This window comes from Sarcophilus harrisii, chromosome 6 (genome assembly GCF_902635505.1).
Source record: "Sarcophilus harrisii chromosome 6, mSarHar1.11, whole genome shotgun sequence".
Lineage (NCBI taxonomy): Eukaryota > Metazoa > Chordata > Mammalia > Dasyuromorphia > Dasyuridae > Sarcophilus > Sarcophilus harrisii.
Window position 1 is genome coordinate 44,868,497 of NC_045431.1, and position 23,547 is coordinate 44,892,043.

The 23,547-nt window shown below is 31.9% G+C and overlaps 1 protein-coding gene across 15 annotated transcripts in view; it reads left to right on the plus strand.

Moving 5' to 3' along the window:
* Positions 1 to 23,547, plus strand: part of ADGRL3 (adhesion G protein-coupled receptor L3) — a 571,267-nt gene that overhangs the window by 504,175 nt on the left and 43,545 nt on the right. For 8 of the 15 annotated variants that reach the window (XM_031942424.1, XM_031942418.1, XM_031942420.1 and 5 more), the window contains 3 exons: positions 8,818 to 8,844; positions 11,840 to 12,008; positions 22,241 to 22,366. In XM_031942424.1, the coding sequence (XP_031798284.1) occupies positions 8,818 to 8,844; positions 11,840 to 12,008; positions 22,241 to 22,366 (322 nt within the window). The remainder of the gene's footprint in view (positions 1 to 8,817; positions 8,845 to 11,839; positions 12,009 to 22,240; positions 22,367 to 23,547) is intronic. The other 7 variants (XM_031942421.1, XM_031942423.1, XM_031942426.1 and 4 more) reach the window with 1 other exon arrangement.

Sequence of the window (23,547 nt, forward strand, 5' to 3'; positions counted from 1 at the left end):
TGAGTGAAGGAGGCAGACAGGAGGAAATCACTTGCTGAGGGTCAGACAACAAATAAGTGCTTGATTAATTTGTCAAGCTCATTCTAGAAGAAGTCATATTGATTTGAACAAAAAAAAGGAGAGGAGCAAATATATTTTGTGCTAATGATTTCTCTTTTATTCTGCCACATATCTCTTTATACAGTGCAGTGTGATAAGATCTTCTATTTTTCATGGTCAGGAACATACTTGGCATCTGCAGCATGCCTATTATTACCCACTTTTGATGTCATTTCAAGGTGGACCTTGGTACCCACATTTTTGTGGGGTATTTTTTGCATGTATATTTACATACGCAAGTGTAAATGCATTGCATGAATGTGTGTATATATATATATATATATATGGTAATTATAGAATAAAAAAACTTAATTATTGCAGATAATATGATTATTGGTCTTATATCCTAATTTATATACAATGGTGTTTTTTTGGTATGGTTATTGATGATGCTACTGAAGAACTCCTGTGATGGTCCTCAGCATGCTCTGCTTGTGCAGCATCCAACACAGAAGCACAACTCTTTTGCTTAACCAGATAGACTCAGAACAACTGTCAATTAGTTGATTTTTTTTTCTTTGCTCCAGTGGGATGAAGTCAACCACTTTACTGTTTATTCTATGGCAGCATTCCAGGTTAAAATCCACAGACTAGATATTGATCCCAGGCTGTGTCAATACAGATTATATTTGATCTGAGCCAAAACCCTGAACTCATGTGACAGCCCCTCAATATAAGAGAGACAGTAGTGTGGCTTATACACCTCCCCAGCAGGCTTTGTTGAAATTCTTCATCTGACCCCTTTCTATCATATTTGACTACTTTCTCTAGCCAGTTTTCATAAATAAATGTCATTGCTAACTTTTGTTAAAAAAAAAATCACATTTCTCACTTCAATAACATGTAAAGAAATTTATTGACTCAAGTGATTTAATTATGAGAGCATTCACTTAATTAGAAGAATTATTTATAATGTTTTTAATTTTGCTATTGCCTTGTTGGTGAGGTTACTTTTTAAAATGTAATTATATTTTAATATAGATATGACTATTTGGAATAAACTGTAGTTAAATGTTTATCGTGTTTGATTTACAAAATATGAGACCCTTCAAAACAAGGCTTGTCAAATCCTTGTGACTTCTTAGACAAAAATGCTCTTTCCAGGCCATCATTTTTAAAATATGTTGTCTTCCTTCTTAGAATAAGTTTTTTTCCATACAATTATTCATCAGATATTTATTGAATGCCTACTGGGCCTAATGCTTAGTACCATGAGTCCAACGCCCAGAGAAGTTGGCATCAATTTCTTGTCAATTATTCTAGCTTAATTCACAAAAATGGTGGCAACAAAGAAAGTAAGAACATGAAGATCAAACAAAATGTTATAGATTTTCCTTAGGACCATTCCTCCAAATGATTCCCATTGATAGGGTTATTCAGGGGTAGACTACCTAGGGTTTAAGATAATCTGTATGTCTAAACTCTAAAAAGCATAATTCACCTTCAATTGTCAGCCAATGGACACAGATCAAAGCCAAGGCACATATGAAATAGCAATCTGAGAACAGTAGCTGTAAAACATTCTCATTAAAAAATCTGATACAAAATTCACAAATACAAAATGTGTCAAGGGGAAAGGTGGGTACAATGAGAGTATACTAGTAGAGAGGTGCACACTTAGATACCAATAAAATAATAAACATTTCTTAAGAGCCAATATATGCCAGACATTGTGTTCAAGAAAACCTGTTTCTTATTCCACAAAGTCTTTATGTCCCTTCTTGATGTTGTTTCAGTGGATGTTATTGCTTCAATGAACTCCACAAACCTAATTACTTCCCTGGAAAATTACATGGCCACTGGGTGTAGGATGCAGAGAAAAAAAAATCCTTTGTACCTGTAAGGAGTGATTTCTACTTAAGTGTTAGGTTCTTAGGCTTACACTTTTCGGAGATATTCCTGAGTTGACTGACTTCTATGAATGTCTATCTTATTTTTTAAAGTCCAGTAGGGTTGTGTCATTATTTATCTATCTTAAATTCCTTCAAGTTTAGTTGAAGAGTTTTCACACTCCTCCAAAGACATAATAAAATATAAATAAAAACTTAATTGTCTTCATTGAATCTTAACAATTCTTTTATTTTGTTACCTCTTCCTTAAATCTTATAGTTTCAAGTGGAGTGGGAAGATATCAATGAATCAGAGATTTTCTGATTACTTCTTCTCCCTGAGACAAAGTAATTAGTGAGAAACCAAAGTTTGGGAATAATCTGCATGGAAAACCAGAAGACATATTATCTGTAACCAAGATTTGAAAAAAAAAATAAGGAAAAACATATTTATATTGTTGGAATAAAAAGTTCTTTGAATATCAAAATCAAAAAATTTTCTCAAAAACAGTGTAGATAAACCTATTAAGCATTTTGTTTTTGCTGTTAGAATTTAGTAATAAGAATACACCTTTTGAAAAGTACTTATATCTAGCTATTTAGATTCTTCAAAAGTTAAGTAAACTGATCAAAAAGAGAAAAACATAGTACCTTTTTTATTTATTATATTAACTTTGTCTTTTACATTATAGTACTTTTAAAGCTTTTTTTATGTAAAAAGAAAAAAATTCCATTTGGGGGATTTTTTTTTTTTGGTTTATTTTTCATCATTCCCTCTGAGTGCCAAAATTTGTTTCTGGAATTAATATTTTGTTTCCCAAAATGCTTTTTTTAAACTTTTCTTAAAAAGTGCTGAAAGAGTATTCAAAAGTAGGTGGCTACCTTAAAGATGACTAAGCATTAAATTCACTGGATTTTTAATTAAATTGTAGAGAAATTGATAAGATCAATCATACCCAGAAGAGATGTGTTTTGAGTTCCACAATTTTGAAAGCATTGAAGTATTCATTTATGATTTATTGAAAGAGGTAGAAGGTACTGAATGATTAGAAGAAAAAACTTTTTTTTTAAAAGTGAGAAGACAGAAATAATTATACATACAGAGATGTGGTTTTTTATTGCCACAAATTTTTTTTTATAGGAATGATCTACATCAGCATTTTTATCCTTGATAGAAATATGAGAAGGAAACGTGAAGAATTTTGTAAACAATTTGTCTATTGTGTATCACATAACTTCTTCAAAGGTGATATTTGACTGAAAGATATTATATGCATTTTTATATAATTATAATATGCATACTCCAGCAAGCTGTCTCTCAAGTACATATTAGAATTATATACTATTTTTGAATAATTAAATGACAGGGCTAAATTTTTGTTTATGTTTTTTCAGTGATCAGACTTTCAGTATCCATTGATGTATAAAACAAAGAAATACAAGCTTGCTGAAGGTATTCAGTTGCCTCTATCTTGGAGGTTATTTTTCATTCAATAAAAATTGAAGTACACACTATATTGTAAAGTTTTTATTTTTGCAATGTGTTGCAGGGGAAAGATGAAATACCTGAGGAAACAAAGGTTATCCTTTGTTTATTTCCTATCAGTTGAGTTTATTAGGCGTTACATGTAAATTGCAATATAAATCAGAACCAGGTCTTCCTCAACTTGGCACTGGATCCTGAATACAGAGGGAAAGAAATTTTTATGTATTAAAAGAAAACAATGAAGAAGATATAAATTAGAATAAAATTTCTAGATGAAGGAATGACTAAAACTTTTCCAAATTGGGAGAAGGAAAACAAACAGGTACAATTCCCTGAAATCAGAAAATAGGAAAAAGAAAGGTATTCTGCTCTACCCCACCCTGCTCAAGTTCTGTATTCAGTCAAAGCAACAAAGAAACAATAAATGATTGACTGTTTCTGGCTAATTTTTAATTACAACATATGAGTTGCTTTTGATATATGACTGATTATAAGAAAACTCTTTTTAGTTGACTGGATTTCTAGTCAGTAGGTAAGACTGATTGCAGATAAAGATGGCCCAGCTTTCCAGCTCCACAGGACTAGGTTGAAACAATGCAATAAAGTTTTCTCACAATTATCATCAAATTTTCTCACAAGACAGAAATTGGACTAGACCAATAGTTGAACAGTATAGGAACTGAGCTAGCTCCACATTCGAGTCACAAGATGGAGTCAGTGTGGTTAACTAAATTTACACAATTCTCTCAGTGACATTCCACCATTTATATCAAGCCATAAATTACTGAAGATTTTTTTTTTATTAAATTTATGACTATCACAAGCAGTCAGTCTAGCAATATATCAAGGAAAAACAAAATGGATGAAGAATATGTATTGCCCAAAAAATAATATGGAGGTATGTTAATAGTCCAGCTGTGCATCTGTTTTAGATTGTCAATTCAGGTTGACCATGCTTCATATAGAATAGGAAAATGAGAGCCAATTATATTGCTAATGGGAAAAAGGGAAGTGCTTTTAAGGAGGCTGAGCTTTGGTCCAATAAAAGAAACAACACAATGTCATTTTTCTTCCAAACAGTATTCTTTCAGTGATGCTATTTAGATGCAAATCATAGAACATTTATACTAGGAAAACTATGTATGGTTGGGTTTAAGATTTTTGAGATGAATATGTTCCAAGAATTGCATTTTTCTGTCTGTACTTCATTCACATGCTTTTAAATTTTTTTCCTTTTCTCATTTAAGGAAACAAAATTAAAGCTCAGTATACCTTTTTTTTTGTGAAATTATTATTGAGTGAACTTAAAGGAAATAATTATGAAAAATGTATAATTATTTAATGATTTTTGAGATTTTCAGCAAAAGTACAAAATAATCTTATTGTATTTGCATTATTTTCAAAGAAATTTTAAAAGTATAACCCTGATTTTTTTAAACAAAATAGACATTGATTTAGATAATATTTATAATTTTACATAGATTACTAAGAATATAATGTACAAAACAGTTCAGATAATGAAAACGTTTTATTTCATTATGTTTTCATTTTTATTAAAGTTTTCAAAGCCTTTGCTCACTTATGAATTTGAAATTTGTGCATGACAACCAGTTTGAGTTATTTTTCCCCCCACAATTCTTCATGTAAAATTTAGGAAAACTTATGAGCTCATTAATTTGTACATTACAGCTTTTTATATATTTATACCCATGTTTTTGTACAGCAATAAAATAGAGGCAGCAAGCTTGTTTTGTTTAATCAACCTGTAGCTAGAGTTAATTTAAATGAAATTTTATCAGTAAATCACCCTTGCATGAGGATGAAAACTATTAAGATTTGAAACTAGTTGTGCAATGTCTCTTTACATTATGAGAAACTTTGAATCAATTGCGATTATAACTTTCTATTATAAAGACAAAATTATCATTGATTTAATTAGGAGTTGACAGAGAAAGATTATAGAATCAGGTGCTATAAATCAGTAAAAAACCTGACAAAATGATTGAAGGGGCTGGCATATTGTAGTTATCCTTTCATAATCGTTAGGTATTGAATCACTGTCTATTATTTATGTCTTTCTGGAAGAAAAATTAATGAATGGTCCTTTGCAAGAGCATGAATTTCTATATTGAGTGGGAACTGTGAATTTTTATTGATATTGACGAAGGATTGAATACTCCCCTCCCCTTAAAATAAATGAGCAGTTCAAGCATGCTTCTGATGATACAGACCTTATTTTTCTACTTGGTAGTCAGATTCAAGGTTGTCTCTCCACGAGTTACAGACAATGAGAATTAGGAATGGTTTTTAATGGTACATATAAATGAAACCTAACTGAAAGGTAGAAAACTTTGAAACTGTTGCACCAGAAATTGTCAAAATATATTTGATATATTCATTTATCAAAACTCATTATTAAGTACACCACTTTACATGTTGCTGTGCTATATAAATTAAATCATAAAAGGGAAATTTTTCAAAAAATATATTTTGTTTAAGAGAAAACATTGACCTAATAGGTAGACAATAGGACAAATACTGAATAATTTCATGACAGTTTTTCAGAATCTAAATAAACAAATAACATCAATATCAACAAAGGGGACTTTGTCACTTTTAGGCATGTTTCACAACAATGATAAAGGAACTATTAGAAGCTAGTAATGCTTCTGTTTGTCCAGATATAATATAAAACTGTGTACAAAATCAACAAGCATTTCTTAAGTGTGCATTATGTGCCAGATTGAGCATGGAAGTCTGGGAATACAAAGAATGACAGAAACATGCTCTTTGCCCCATTTTAGTGAAGGAACCCTCTTACATACAAGTTGTATACAGAGAAAAGGGAAAAGAATCTTAGTGGGAGACACTGGGGATGGCGGGGGGAAGACTTTGTAGTAGATGGGATTTGAGCTGCATCTTGAGGAAAGCCAGTAGGCAGTGGTGAATAAGGAGAGCGTTCCATGGATGGGGAAAAGCTTGGGAAATACTTGAGGATTCTCTCTGACCTTTGAGGAAGAAGGCAGGCATTTCTAGATTGTAAAATACAAGGAGGTAAGTAAAGTACAAGTGCTAAAAATTAGCAAGGGGATGAATTGATGAAGAGTTTTAAAAGATAGAGGATTTTATATTTGATCCTAGAGGTGGTAGGGAGTAGAACCAATAAATTTTATTTATTAAAGAGAGAACATGACATCTGGGCTTTAGGAAAATCACTTTGGCAGCTAAGTGGAAGAGAAAAGGGAAACCAACCGGCAGGCTACTGCAGGTGATGGTAGCTATGCCACTGGAGAAAATAGGGCATAAAAGAAAGATATTGGAAAGGTAGACATGACACAACTTAACAACTGGTTGGAAATAGGGGGTGAATATGATTGAGAAGTTGAGGATGACATCAAGGTTGTGCATGAGTGATAGAAGTGTAATACCCTGGACAGCAATTGGGAAATTCAGAAGAGGGGAGCACTTTGGAAAAAAAAATAATGAGTTTGGTTTTGGACAGAATGAATTTAAGATGTACATGGAGCATCAAGCAAAAACACTCATTTAAAAATCTGAAATTGAAGTAGATTTTTCAGAAGACTTTGTATTTGCCATTTTAACATACTATCCCTGCTTCTTCTCTAACCTACTTATGCATTTTCTCTTTTTTATCCTGTGCTGTTATTATTTAAATATATTTAACATACTTAAATGCCTTTATCTATTAACCATTTAGAGAGCTAAGAATTGCACTAATTTTTTTTTTTTCCTTTTTGGCACCTTTTACTAAATTATCAACATGGTCTTATCTGAAATTTCATTATGGAAGGCAAGGATTATATACTGTTATTTGGTATTAAACCTGACATCTTATTGTAAAGACATGTATCTTTACACAGATGTACAGATATGTTCTTATTATTGTGAGTGAAATCTAACATGTAGATTGAGGTATGTATTCTCTTGAGCAAGATAATATATTAACAGGGCACATCCTTGCCAATGTAATGAGTCAGTTGTGGCTTCACTTTTAAGACACAAACCCTACGTTAATACTCAGCTACTTTTTTAATACAATCAGAATAAAGAAAAGAGCAGGGAAGTGATAGATAATAATTATATTAGATAACAATTATAGAGTTTGGGGGATAAAGCCAACATGATTAATTATTTATGAGGTGGGGGAAACAATATAATTAGTTGGAAGTTAGGAATGAAGAGCCAGCAACAACTCCCTCTTTCCTTTCTATGACTAAGAAATGTTCATTGTTTCAGTCCATCTGCAAGTACAGAAATAGTGGACCAGATTTGTTTTGATAGAAAACCAGACATCCCTGAAGAATAACGTGGTGGTATAAAGATACTAGACCATATTCTGTGGTGTCCACATCATATCTTCAAAAGATAACAGATTTACTTAAGGGAAGAATAAAAGTGATTTGCAAGAGAACTGTTTTTTCTAAATTTAACTCATTATAAGCCAGCTAAATCTCCACATGAAGTTCAAAGACAAAAGTACCAAGACTTAAGCAGTCACAAGACAAAAATCAATTAATTGTAAATAGGATCTAATTTTTTACTTTCAGAAGTGCATGGATAATATGGGTACTTATTCAATATGTAGCTTTATTTCTATTGCCATCTAGTTCTATGAAAGGAGAAAGAAGAGACGAATGTGGTTGTGTTTCTTTTTTTTTTTTTTTGTCTCCTTTTTAATCAGTAAGCAAAACCCTTGGAGTCATTCAGACTTGAAAATACTTGAAATATACTTCTGAGTGGGATATATGATTTTCTCCTATCAATTTTAACCTATTTATTACTTTACCTTCCTTTATCAAATTGAAAACAAACAATACATCTGTTTCCTTTCTCATCTCCCAGTTTTCCATCAGAGAGATGATTTTAAAATAATCTAAATCCATTATCTTCAAAAGAAGATAATATTCAGGTTTAACACATAAGCTAATAATAGAAGGCAAAATTACTTAAAAGCATGATATCCTTAATAAAGTAATCCCACCAAGTAAAAAAAGGTACCACTGAGTCTGTGATTTTAAGTATCTCTAAGTCTTTCTAGGATTCTGTCATTGGATTTCTCTAAAGAAGGGTGATCTCATCAGAAGTTAAATATCTGTCAAGAAAGCTGTATAAGGACATGACAAAATATGTATTACAATTTTTGGAAATGTTCACGAGGGATATGTGAAACTTTTTTTTTCAAATTGCTAATATTTAAGCTATCATATAGACTTTTTAAAATTTACCTCTTGGATATACCAAGGTTGGGGTTGATGCCTTTAAGGAGTTTGGAACAGACTGAAGCTTTGGGGAACTTGGGGTATTTTTTTTTTCATATGAAATGCCTTAAGTCGATATATGCTAATGTTGGTATTCTTGTCTTTATGTCTATGCATTCTTTAGCTATGAGGATAACAGACCCTTCATCAAGTAAGAATGACCTGAATGGCTGATAAATTTCATTTATCAGTGTGGTCCCATGAACCAGCTGTCAAATCAGTATTGAAAAACCATTAAGACTTCTGTCATTCACCTTGAGGCAGAAGAGCAAACTGTGTAGGAAAACAGTCAGGCATTCAGCTTATGTGCTGAGTAAACATGCTGCAGGCGTATTGCTGAACGATTCTGCTTCCCATGTTTCAATTGGATACCACCTGAACGGTCATAGCTATAGTCATTTCATGTGGTACAGACGTGTTATGCTTAGAATGGCTTTTTCTTTCATCTGTGATGTGTCGGTCTGCATCCATGCGTGTTGTTGTTGTCCATGTTTGGCCTTCGTTTTGGATTTTCGATTGTTGATGTGATGGAGTGGTTGTTTGTTAAATTGATCATATGCCCTATTTCTACTCCCATTCATGGGAATCTACAAAAAATATGCACTATTTTCTTTTAAAAAGAAAAAGAAAAAATGGTTCTTCGAAATAAAATCAAAGAATTGTTACAAATTAGGCCTCTTTTTGTGTCCTATAATTTAAGTAATAAAGCTTTTTTTTTTTCCAAGAGGGTAAATAGCCATGATTTTTTTTTAATGAAATGAAATATCTCGAGCAAAAATTGAAGTCTGTACTAACATGTTGAAACAACACGCTAAATTTCTTTGGAAAAAAAAGAAAGAAAAAAAGAAACTACTCCTTCTACCGCTAAAATTTCTTTTCCTGAAACAACAAAACAAGATTGTGAATGCAAGCTTAAGTTTGCTATAAACTTTCAGTTTGTTCTTCTGGTGAAGAGTCCTTTGTTTTCATTGTTGTCTAGTGCCATTTTCACTTAGTCAGAATTTTGCTTATTTTCCCTTTTAAAGCCAGAGCACATGAATTTTGAAACAACTGTGCCCCTCTGTTCTAAAGTTAATTTTCTACAGGCTAATAACATCGAATAGTTCACGCTGTCCTTGCTCTAAATCAAAATAGAATCTTTGCCTTGATATAATGAATATTTTCTCTATCTTTCCCTTTGGTCACTTCTATGAGACTATTAGTTTATCCTAGTACCTCTTGTTTGACTGAATTCAGGGATATAATATAATATGACCCTTTGGGATTTAGTGCAGTTATTTGAATATGAAAAAGAATAGTTGAAAATACAATTTCATAAACCAAACTATGTAGATTTGCTGTTCTAGAATTACTTAACTCTTATTAATTAAACAAATTAAATTTAACATGCAGTTAAAACTCAAATCTGATCTAATTTCTGATTATGTAAAGGGGAAAAAAAGTAAATCAGCTGAGACAAATTGTTACGGGATTTTAACAATTGACTGTTTTGCATTCTCATTTTCACATTAATTTTTTTTCTCATTTCAAACAATGTTTTGTTAAAAAATTCATTCACATTTTGTGTTTTCCAAACTATATAATACATAGGAGAACTCATCCTAAATTTAACTTTTCTTAAACTTGGATTGATTCTTTTTTTGAACAATTAAAATGTATAATTTAGGCTTTAAGTCATAAGGCTTAAGTCATAATAAGTCATAATGACTATTCTGAGTTTAGGTATTTTTTTGGGGGGGGTTGCTTATATGTCACAAAATTATTGTGATATATACTTGAGATTCCTCTGGCTGTTCTTTTTTCTTTTTCATTTTAAAAAGACTATTTCAAAGATATCTCACCTTAAATGAATACCCTTCATAATTCAAAAGCACTTTTAGTCTGTCTTCCCCAGCATAGAGATGTCATATAGCTGTCACTGAATGCAACTGCAGCATATCATATATGGTTTGATTTCTATCTGCAAAGCTACAAATCACATGGAAAACTTTAGCTCCACTGAAGTGGAATGAAGGTAGACAGCTTTAAAGAAATACAGAAATACTACAACATTTAGAGAAACCAAGCTTACTAAAACTAAAATAACAAAAAAGTGACTTTATTGAGATGTAAAATGATTTTTTAAGACTCTCTGGTGAAATGGAAGGGAGTCTATTTTTATTATTTGGTTCATGAGACTCTCTTTTCATGCTATGAGGGGAGGGCGAAATGTGACCAGAGACATGAGGACTTTGATGACTTAGTTACAATACCAATCAAGTATGGCAGCTGGGCAGGAGGAGTTTATAGTACAAGAAGCTAATGCTGTGGCTCTGCTTTCTGCTTCAATGACTCCACATAATAAATATCTTTAATCTTTCATTTCCCTCATTTCATCTTGCTCCATGAGACTTAACAGATCAGAAAAAGGTGAAGTTTGCTTGGTACCTGGCCATTTCTTCCAATAGTAGGCTAAAAAAGCCTGACTGCCAAAGCCAAGGTTATCTGAACCTATATGATTTTTTTTTTGCATCAAGAATAGTAAATAATTATTAATAATTATCTGGAATAGAAAATGTACTTGTATTTATATTTAAAGTCTCTCAAGTTCCTAGATCTTCAGTAGTTTTTTCTGTCCACCTCTAGGATTGGAAAAACAAAATCTTTAAAACTCACATTCAAAAAAATATTTCCTTCTATCTTATATTGTATCAATAAATAAATTAAACAGAGCTTATGGGCACTTTTGAGAAATAGAGAAATACAGGCAAAAAAATTAGTGTAAAGATGATATGGTGAGATATGTCAAACTATCATCTCAGTGAAACCAATAAAATTTAAAGTTTTTTTTTTTCTTTGACATTTGCCAAAACCACATCTGCATATCATTTGTATTCATGACACATACATAAGCAACATATCCACATGTGTGTTGAATTTGATTAATTTCTGTGTTTTTAACATTTCCTTATGTGTATTTTTCCTCAAAATTAAAGATCTGTGTTATTGCATTAAAATCCTAGAGTGCTTCTGCTACCTGTCTTACATATTTCATAAATAAAATTTATTAGAACATATACATTTCAGTGTCTACATTGTTACTGTTCTGTTGCTGTAATGATCCAAGAATGATTCTTTTGATCATTTTTTCCCCTTTCTCTCCTCAGGTCATGGGTTATAGGTGCAATAGCTCTTCTCTGCCTATTAGGACTGACCTGGGCCTTTGGACTTATGTATATTAATGAAAGCACAGTGATCATGGCGTATCTCTTCACCATTTTCAATTCTCTACAGGGAATGTTTATATTCATTTTCCATTGTGTTCTTCAAAAAAAGGTAAGTTTTTCCAGTTATGCATAAAAATGATATAGTTTATGTTGTAATGCATTCCATTACAGATTTTCTTTGATTTTTTTTTCTTACTTTAGACCTCACTTAAAATAATAGAATGTTATAGGCAAGTTGTAATTAAAGTTTTTGTTTTTAACTAGAAGTTTTGAAGTTCTGTTTTTAAATATTCTTTTTAAAAGGTTTTTAAGCTTAGAGGAGACTAGGAGTCAGGAAGATCTTTGTTAATGCTTCTTCACACTAATAGATGGTAGTCATTTTCATTGACAAGAAATTATAGTTCTTTTTTAGAGCAAGCTAATACATTGAAAAGTTTCAGTTTCCTTTTATTTTAATATATTAGTTAGAAATTATATTGCTGAAAGTAAGTTGATAAATATTGTTTTTTTACATTGCTTACAATAATTCTTTTATTATTTTAAAAATATTGAGAAAAATAAAAATTTATATTCTATTTCAAGATAAGCTTTTATAGATTGTAAACTTTGAGCTTTAGTTTCCATATAAATGAAATAAAATTATTCCCCTATCCCCACTCATTATTTGTATTGAGGTTTTTAAAATAAATTAGTAAATCACCACCATTATCATTAATTTTCATATAAAACAATCTCCACACAGTGAAAATGAACTTGCATTGATATATCATTTTTGTTTGGTGTACATATATATATTTGTATGTCCTTATTTGAAGTATTTTATTAGTATGGATAGTTTTTCTACCAACACAAATCACAGATTATTTTATATTAGCAAAAAGGTCTTGAGTTGCAGCCAAAAAATTATTGCTCTTCAAGCTAATAACTTTTTGAAAATTATTTATGTTCAAGTATGTTTCTAGAGATTAATCTATAGATATCCATTGATGTTGTTTGTTCATTTTTAAAAGATGGTACCATTCAGTATTTCATAGCTGTAATTTCTTCCACTATAGATGTTTGAATCAATTCAATTAATTAGACATTATAATAGTAATTTTCACTAGCAAAAGTCAAAGACCAACTTCTTTTCTGAATATTTCTATATTGTATCACATCAAAAATGTTTCAATAAAAAGAAATAGATTTCCCGGCAAAGAGTGTAGAATATTGCTGAATAGTTGATTTATAAACAAAAAACAGTAAGAAAGCAGTATAAGGTAATAAGTGATTAGGTGAGATATTGTTTGATGCAGAATTGAAGTAAATTATCCTGTGAGAGACTTCATGGAAAAAGTAGGACTTAAAGGGCAGATGAGTTGGTAAGAGAGGAAAACATTCTGCCTCCCTCCCTGCCTTCAACCTTTTAATCTTGGCAGCTTCCATTGAGCCCCAGATTATATCAGCTAAATCTCAGACTCTAGGTTCAATTTTAGCCATAAACTTTGGAGAGTTAAAGGAACTTAATGTTAGTAGCTAGCTGGCTTAGCATCAAATCTTCTGGTCTTTTTGTTACTCAGTTCTTTGTTTCATTTTCCACCTCTCCAAGAACTATTTTTCTAATGTGTACCAGTAATTAGATGTTCTGCCTTTTACTTTGATCATTCCTAATAACATCAAATCTACAAGTCAAAGGACTGGGTTCAAGTCCTAGCTTTTCTATGTATTATGTATTCAAGAATATCTATTAAACATGTACTCTATACTAGACGCTGCACTGTTTGCTCGGGATACAAAGACTTAACTTCTCTGGGTCTTTAGGTTCTTTTTCTGTAAAATTAAGAAGTTTAAACTTGATCTCATGGGTTCCTACAAACTAAATTTATTACACCATGATTTTCAGCAACTCAGCTTCTTACCTTCTATTTCTGTATTTCTGAGGCTATTTAAGTTTCCAAACTTTCATCTCTGCCCCAATGACTACCATTTCACTATTAACCACCATGGGTATCCTCCAATTTCCTGCCTGTTGAGTCTATACAGATTGAATGATCTCCCTGTGTTTTGATCAACATTTCTATCTCCCCCCATCTTCACCTTACTAACCTTACAGGACTTAACATTTTATTTGTCTTTTACCTTGTAGTTCATTTTAAAATTGGGGATTGATTTTTTTTTTAAGACTCATTTTCCAGACATGACTCTGAAATAGCAAATCCTTGCCAAACTTAGATGTTTAGCTAGATTCTCAACTTTTTATCAATATGGGTCATTTGTCTGGATTCTCAAGAAGAACTTTTTCTGGTTTTTAGGGTAAGGGTAAATTACACTAATGACAAAAAGGATAGTAAATAGTCAGAAATATCATGAAAAAAGTTCTAGAGACATAAATGTATTTGCCACGTGAAGGGGACAGTAAAAAGACTGTCTTACTTGAATGAAATGGTTTCTTGTTGGAAGTCAGTGAATCACTCAAACAAGGAAGAGACAGTTTTAGAAGAGTTTGTGATTGTGATGAGCATCTTAAGTTGACATAATAAAATAAGTATATTAGTTAAATTAATGTCAGTAATATACATAATATATATCATATCTAAAGTCATATTAGAATATATTATAACAATCTAATAAGATAATGGTATTTAATATGGTGTCAATAAAAAGCTAAATTTAAGATTTCACCAAGATATAGGGGAAATTAAAAATCTGGAAATTTTATTATTTGGGTGAGAGCCTACTGTTAGTTATAAAACAAGAAAATTTTAAAAAGGAGAATCAATTTGTGAAGAAAAAAAGTTTGTTTTGAACATAAAGAGTAATATAATAGGAACATATGGGAATACTATAGTGGGAAATTCATCTAAAAGAAAATGAGTGTAAAAATGGGAGTAAATTGACTTCCCTCCCCTTTCTCCCCCAAAATTAAAATGGTGAGGAGGTAGAAAAAAACAAAATCCTAGACGTATAACCAGTATTAGTGGTATGAGGAAGGAAAAAAATAAATCGTAGATGAAAGGGGGCAGAGGAATAGTCAGAAAAGTAAAAATATCAGAATAATGTAGTGGAACAGAAATCAAGAGAAGGGAGAATTTCAAGAAAATAGTCCTTAGCATTGACAATGTCCATAGAGATTTTTAAGAATTAGCATTGAGGCAATGGTACTAGATTTGGTTGGAAAAATTCAATTCAATTATATAAATATTTAATGACATCTATAAGCAAGGACATTGTGCTAGACATTGTGGTCAGTATGAAAATGAGAACAGGCAAACTATTTTCCCCTAAGGAGAAGGGGAAAGAGAAGTATGAACCTAGCTGAAATAAAAGGCAGAACAATTTCAATTCTATAAGAGAAGTATTAATGAAATCAATTATATAGAATTTAGAGGACTAGAAAGAGCGTATTTAAACCAGGGGTTCAAGTAATGTTTCATGTAGAAGGGGTGTTTAAGTTGGATTTGAAAGAGGTTTTGTTAAGTGGATGATATTCTAAGAGAATTGTATGAACCAATTTTAGAAAATAGAAAAGTAGGATGCATGTTTGGGGAATAAGTTGTAATGTGCATGGCACAAACATGCTGGAGATAAGATTAGAAAGATTAGAAATGGGAATGTGTGATGCGATGGAAAGAACTTTAGATTTGGACTGTGAATAACTCAGTCTAAATTTTGTATTTACTTGTGTCACCTGAAGCAAATCATTTCACCACTTTGGAGATTGGTTTCCTTAAACTGAACACTTAAGCAATCATTCTGTATTCCTATTATTTAAGTCACGAAAAACTAGTTAAGCATCAGACATTTTTTTAGGCAGGGAACTAACTTGAATATAACTAGTTATTCTAAGATCATGGAAGGACAATTTCCTTAGGACGAAAGGATACCCTAAGATAATGTGAAAGAGCCAGAACCTGGAGTGAGGAAGCAAATTGGCATAGATTTCACTGCCTCATTGCTGGCCAGAGGATATCAATAAAAACTGAGACAGAAGATCAGAAAGATCAGGAAAAAGGAAAGACCACAAAGTCCAAGCAGGTCCCCTAAATCATCAGCTTTTTCATATTGATTACTACTTTGAGCTCTAAGCAGTGTGAGTCTAACAGGTCAATGTCCTCAAATAGTAAGTGAGAAGAGAGAAAACCAAGTGATGGACTAGGATCCACTGAGCTCACTGTAAGTTGTTGTCTAATTTGGTTTCTGGATTACTGCTTTGAAACATTTCCCTCTTGAGGTAATTAAGCCAGCATGAAAGATACTATTTGTATATGGCTGAGTGAAGGGGGAGAAGGTAGCTATGGTCAATCAGCCAACTAGCATTTGTTATTTCTTTCCCTCCCAGATTCATTCATTCTCTTATTTATTTATTAAGATTTTTTTGGATTTAGCTACAGAGGAGATTCTTGCCTTAACTGAAAACTAGCCTTAATCACTCACTGAATGGGCGTGCCTGAGGCAAACTGAGACATATTAAAGACTTTAGCTTAAAAAGATTAGTCTCCCATTTCACCAGTTTTGTCTTAATCTGTATCTGGCCAATAGACTCAGATGACTCTGGAGGAGAAACTGAGGCAGATGACCTTGCCCAGCCTTCCCTCACTGAAATCCAATTACTTGAATGTCATGGTATCACCTCCCAGAAGGGGAGGTGTCCTCTTTGAGAAGGAAGGACAAACAACAACAATTAATAGTGTTCCCTTATTTTATTTATATATTTACATAAATTAAATACAAAAGGAGAGTAGGGTACAGAATGGGAAAGCTAATAGTTGTGAGATCCATCAAAGACACACAACATATATGAGACTTGACTCCTAATTCAATATAGGGAAGAAAAAAAAAAAGAAAAATCAAACACAATGCTAAAGAATTCCAACGCTAGATGTGTCGAAATAGAGCTGTACCACTGACAGAAATCAGAGAAAGAGATGAATTTGAAGTGTTAAATGGACATCTGATTGGAATCATGTAGTAACAGATAACTGAAAATGTAGACCTGGAGAGAATTAAGTCAAAAGAACCTTCCCCAAAATCTGTATTTGTCAAATGAAAGCCAGGAGTTAAGGAGTAACTTAGTGGAAAGGAGCTAAAGGGAGTAGGTGTAGACCATTTGTTGAAAGATTTTGGCAAGAAAAGGGAGATCTGTTATACCATGATGTTCACTAGTACAGATTCTGTTTTAATGTGACTATAAATTTACTTTTTATATTAGAGGGTCAGATTTATTTAACCCTATAAGTTCAAGTGAATAAAAATCTGATAAAAATGAGCAGAAATGTGTTGTATTTAAAGTCAAAAAAAGCACTTTTTAAAATTTCAAACATTACTTGTGTTATATACTTTCATTAGTAAAAATACATTTCCCCACTACAGTTAACCATTTTGCTGATTTGTTTAAAAAAAAAAAAAAAAAACCTGATAATATAGAAAATAAATAGTTGCAAATTGTGAATCTCTGCAGAAAAAAGAAAGAAAAATGCATCTATGGATTGCATACTTTTTGTTGTTTTTTGTGCTCTAAAACATTTTGTATTTTCAACACCTATTTATAATGAACACATATTTGTGTGTCAGCATTTGTGAGCTTAACTTAAAACCTAAGAGTTGTTATACTAAATAACTCAAAATATTCCATGGCCATTCTTTAATCCTTCTATTCCATATTATTAAAGTATTCATTTTGGTGCTATTTTTATTATTGAAATAAGGAATAAAGCTCTATCAATGTCTATAAGTTTTAAAAAATAAGGAATGCTAATTTTCTAATGGGCAACTTGTAGTATTTAAGGAACTTAAAACTTATAAGAAAAAACAGATGCAATGTTTCTTTCTTGGTTATCTGCTTAAATTTCATTATGCTTATTCTAGTATTGTTTAATTCAAGAAATTTCAGGTGGTTTTATGATTGAAACTTTGGCATTTTTGCTGGTCTAAGTTTATTGTTTCTACAATGGAAGAACATCTTATTTTTCTAATACTTTATTTCTCAGTATCTAAGCTATAAACATTTATGATTAAGATTTCTCCTACAGACTTTTTTTTTGAGAACAAAAATATTTTAATAGTTTGGCTTATCCAGTGCAACACTTTTTTTTCTTTATTATTTATTGAGTTGTGTCCAAGATGGTTGCTCCCCTGACTTGTCTGGAGTAATGACAATTCTCACAAAAACAATTCTTCTCCTTGACATCTATGGTCTAGAAAATATTCAAACCAAAATAATATAAAGTGGTGGCCAGCTATTTAAAGGCAATTAAGCCACAATTTACCATGAATAAATGGATTAGATTACACAAACGATCAAGCACTCAAAGAGCTGTTTTATGGTAATTCTTAAGAAAACTGCTGTAGAAAATGTTCAGGATTATAGTCATAATGTTCGATTCATCCTTCTTTTCTTCTTTTAAGCAATTTCTTAATCCTATTAATGTTTAAAATAAAATATCAGGAAATTTAAATAGTCTATTGATGCATTGAGTAATGTGTGTCAACACATGGCTTCACCACAGTAGTTTTACGTTAGCGATTCAGAGTATTCAGCTTTGTTTGGGAAGTGAAAATATTCTAATATTCCCTCTCCCACTTCCCCACCCCATGCCTTTAAGACCTAATGTCATATTGCCAGTTCTGGAATAGAGAAAACACACATATATTTATTTATATTTATATATACACACATAATTATGTGTGTATATATGCATATACACACATACTTCACAAGAATCTTGTAATCATGCTATAGTTATACTTAGCCAGCAAAGTAATTAGTTTAGGTTAGATTAGTAATTAGGTTAGTAAACCTGCATTTACTTTGCAGGTAAATGTTTGGTAAAATTTTTTTTCCCCTGAGATTGCTACAGAAACAAACAAAAATGCCAAATAAGACAAAGCACACATATATACATACACACACCACATACACATTACTAGATTTAAGAGAATGAGAGAAATTTATTGATGAGTTCTCATGGATGATGTCATATCCTTCCTTGAAAATAAGCTTTGTCTCTTGGGAATAAAAAATAAATTTCCTAGCCTCCTTTTTGAAAGCTTTTAACAATCAAGTGCTAACTTGCTTTTTTAGAATTGGTTTATACCACTGACATTCTGACCTGCCATTCCTGATAAAAAAACACCTCAAAATCTTTGTCTTTTTTATATGTTGCAGTTTGTTCTCACTTAACATTTTCTCCTGCCCTCTCTGTGTCTTCTTCAGAGGCAGTGATATTCTCACTTTATACATTATGCTTTCTAAGCAAAATTAATGCTTAGCCATTTACTAATCCCATCATACTAATCTCAGCCTTTCCTAGTTATCCCATATACCTGGAAAACTTTCCTTTCACATTCACGTTATTGAAATTCTTTTCTCCTTCAAAGCTTTCCTTTTTTTTTTCCCTTGGAGGCAATTGGGGTTAAGCGACTTGCCCAGGGTCACAAAGTGTTAAGTGTCTGAGGCCACATTTGAACTCAGGTCCTCTTGACTTCAGGGTTGGTGCTCTAACCACTGTGCCATCTAGCTGTCCCAAAGCTTTCCCTTTCTTTCAAGGCATATACTTTGTTTCTAGTTTTTCAAGCCCACAAAGATATTGTTAAGTATTTTATTATACATTGAGTTTTTAAATCTGTATTTGACTTATTCATCTTGGAAGAGGCATTTAACTTTTTTCTGGATGACTTACCGCTCTCCCTCTCTCCCTCCACTCTCTCTCTTTCCCTCCCTTCCTCCCACCAACCAAAATGTTCTTTCCACCAGAGAAAGATCTAGAGCACAGTCACATTTAGGTTTAATTAAAAGAAAAACTTTCTTATTATTAGAGTTCTCTAGAAATAGAGTCAGCTGCCTTAGGAAAGAATGGGTTCCCCCTTAGAAAAACTTCAAGCAAAGGCTAGATCACTACTTTGATGAGATGTGATAAAAGAAAGGAATTTGTTTTTCCAATTCATTGTTGGAGTAATTGTTGGAGGTTCTTTAAGACTCTGAGATTATAAGAAATGAATTTGTCCACACTGTACCCAAAGAGATTGCCTCATTTAATCAAGCTTCCAAAATAAAAGCAGGTTGTACCATTAAAATATATATATTTGCATATCATTTATATCTTTTGGGGGGGAGGGGAACAAGAAATATATTTCCATGATTTGAGAAATTTCTTTTGTGGACTTGTAATCAGTAATGCAATTGGGTTACTCATCTACATCTCAGAGTATAGTGCTGTCCATGGTCACCTAGCATTTCAATTCAATGAACATTTATTAAGTGCCTACTATGTACCTAATAAGTGCCAGGTATATTCAAAACACATTTAAAGATAAGGCTTAAACCCAGGCAATTTTGATTCCAGGTTTTCCCTCTACCTAGTCTTTCAATTTTTTTTTTACACTATAATAAATATTATCATGAAAAGATAATTTACAAGTATTAGTAAAGTGCATTCAATTCTAAGAAAAAATTGTAGGTATTTTTCTTTGCAGAGTCAGGAGCGTATATGAAATGAAATTTTCAGATATTTACTAGTTCTACAATTTCTTTTTTGATGATTTCATAATTAAAACGTTCTGTAAGCACACAGGGAGGGGAAATAAAAAGGAATGAACCTGGGAGTTAAAAAACCTGGGTTCCCATCCTAGCAATGACAAGTCTCACATCTACTGCCTGACTCAGTTTGTTCTTCTGTAACAACATCATTCAGATTTTGGGTATCTTAAAGTTGTTTTAAGGAAAACTTTGTAAGCTATAAACATAAGGTATCTAATATTATTAGTAGTAGTAGTAATATTAATACCTGTTTACATATTGTAGTCCCTAGTTCCATTAATTTCATTATGGAACATAATATTTGAATTGAACTGGCACTGAAGAATTAGCTGAATCTTTATTCTACCAGGTGAACTCTGTTTCAAGCAGAGATGTTTCTCTCCCTCCTTCCTTTCTCTCCCTCTCTTCCTTCCTCTTTTCCCTTTTCCACCTCTCCCTCTCCCTCCCTCCCTCCTTTTCTTTTTCTCTTTCCATCTCTATCAGACCCACACTTTACCTGGTTTTTATAAAGCAGGTTAAGGCATCTCTTGATGAAGAAGAATGTGAATTGAATCATGTATTATTTAGACATGGCCAATGCAAAAATTAGTTAACATATTTGTTACAAAAGCTTTGTTTTTTGTCTCCTCATCATGGGGACTAAAGAGGAAAAGAGAGAAAAATAGATTTATATTCATTGAAAACTAATAACATTTTAAAAGACTAGTAGGGGAAGTACAGACCTGTGCCAGTGGGAAGAGAGAAGAGAGAGGTGATGGGCAGTTTCCTCTCTCATGCTCTGCCTGAGAAGAGGCATTTCAGGAAATAATTTAGATGGGAGGCTATCAAACTAGACTACAGGGCTAAGCAAACATCACTCAAAGTGAAATCAAAGGTTCTGAACTCACTCTATTCATTCCTTTTCCCCCTGGAAATCAAAACTCAAGATGGGGAAAGGAAATCTGCCCAAACTGAAGAGCTCAATACTTCTCATGTAACTTAAAGCATTCTGTCATTTTATTTATCGTTTCCATATAAATTTTATTTTACAATATTTACTGGTAGTATGTGAGGGTTTTCATTAAAATATAAAATCCAAAAAGATGTGAGGTTTTTTTACATTTTTTATGTATATGTTTTCTGATTTTTTTTGACAAGTTCCTAGTTCTTGAGCCAATTTTCCAAGCCATGGTATAGAAAAGAAAATGGATCTTGTTTCTCAATGACCCAAAAGAAACAAGGGGAAATATGTTTTGGGGCAGAATTCAAGTAAGCCCAGCTCTAAGGAGCTCAAAAATCTCTAGAGGGGGGTATATATGCCACTTTTTATATATACTAAACTCAGAAAGGGAAAAAAAATAGGTTTAAAATAAAATCTCAGCAAACCATATCTTTTTTTAAAATGTGAGATATTTTTTATTTGTGTGTTTTTGTTTTGTCATTTCCTCATTAACCCACTGCCAGAAACAGTAGATTTCTAGTACTCAATAAACCAATATGCCAATTTATATTAAATTTATCAGGATGTTAATAACAAGCTATGAGAGAAAATCTCAGGTTTCTTTGTTCTCCTTTGAAATACTTAAAAGGTTGCTAGATTCTAATGAAGACAGGGATATGATTTTTAAAAGAAAGGTTGTTCTTTACACATTATTATATACTTTCCAATTACAGATAAAGTAAATTTTATGTAAAATATATGTCCAATAAAAATACTTTAACATTATTAGCAAAAATAGGAATGATTATAATGGATTTTGAAAAGCAAAAACCTGCACTCTTAACAATAAGTCCATAGCTGGAATAAAAAGTTACTTGCTAACCAAAGGTAATATTTAATTTGTTAGGTACGTAAAGAATATGGGAAATGTCTACGCACACATTGCTGTAGTGGCAAAAGTACAGAGAGTTCCATTGGCTCAGGGAAAACATCTGGTTCTCGAACTCCTGGACGCTATTCCACAGGCTCACAGGTAAACAATGTTTGTTAACTGAAATGGAATGTCTGTTGTCCACATGCTCTTTTGATTTACTACTCATTCTACCTTAGTGATGATCACCATACCAAATGTTAAATTCATAAATTATTAGGGAGAGAAAGGTGCCTCCTCAAAATCGGATTAGATTAAAACAGGAATTGAGAAAGTTAATAATAAAAATCACAGAATTGCTTGATAGATTATTGGCCTGGTGGAAGAATTTGAGACAATGAAGGTTTTATTTCATATTAACTCTATACTATGCAACAGAAATGAATTGAGATATAAAAATCTAAGCTGTACAGAGTTAGCATTAATGATTTAAGTAGTAACAAATTAAGTCTTCAAGCAGATTCAAGAAGTTTGCTGTTTTAATCAAACATTAAATAAAACCCTAAACATATTGACAGCTATGACAAACACATATAAATTCTTAAGACTGTTTGTTTCACTGAATTTTTTTCATTTGATATCTTGAATTATCTTCTAAATAAAATTTTGATGTGGAATTATTAATAAGGGTAACAATTCCTTAAATTACAATAGGGAATGCTATTTTTAGAAACATCATATCTAAACATTAGGTTCTCTAACTTGTAAATGATAAGGATTTCTAACAAAACTCATCCAGTTAGGTTCTCTAACTTGTAAATGATAAGGATTTCTTACAAAACTCATCCAGTTAGGTTCTCTAACTTGTAAATGATAAGGATTTCTAACAAAACTTAATCCAATCCTCACAATAATAAATAACCCATTTCTTGATGGATGTGCATCAAGATCTAGATGATGTTGTACAAGTAAATGTAGAGCATTGAATATGTTAGTTCCAAAACTGTCTAGCTTGTATACCCATGAAATTAAATCTTGTCATATTTGGTCCATAGTTTTAACTTGTTGAGATACATTGGTTCTCTCTCCCAACTTAAATATCTCCACAAAAATGATAGAAGTATTAGTAATATCTTTGGCTAAATAATTGATAGAAATATTGAAGAGAACAGACTCAAAGATAAGATCTTTTGGCACCCTGTTTGAGACCATCCTTTAGGTTAACATCAATTACTATTATTTTAGTCAGTGCCATACTGTCGATCTAACTATACTGTCATACGCCTATATTTTGTGAGATAAATTCTCCAAACCTTCACTAAGTACCTTTCAGGCACAGACAG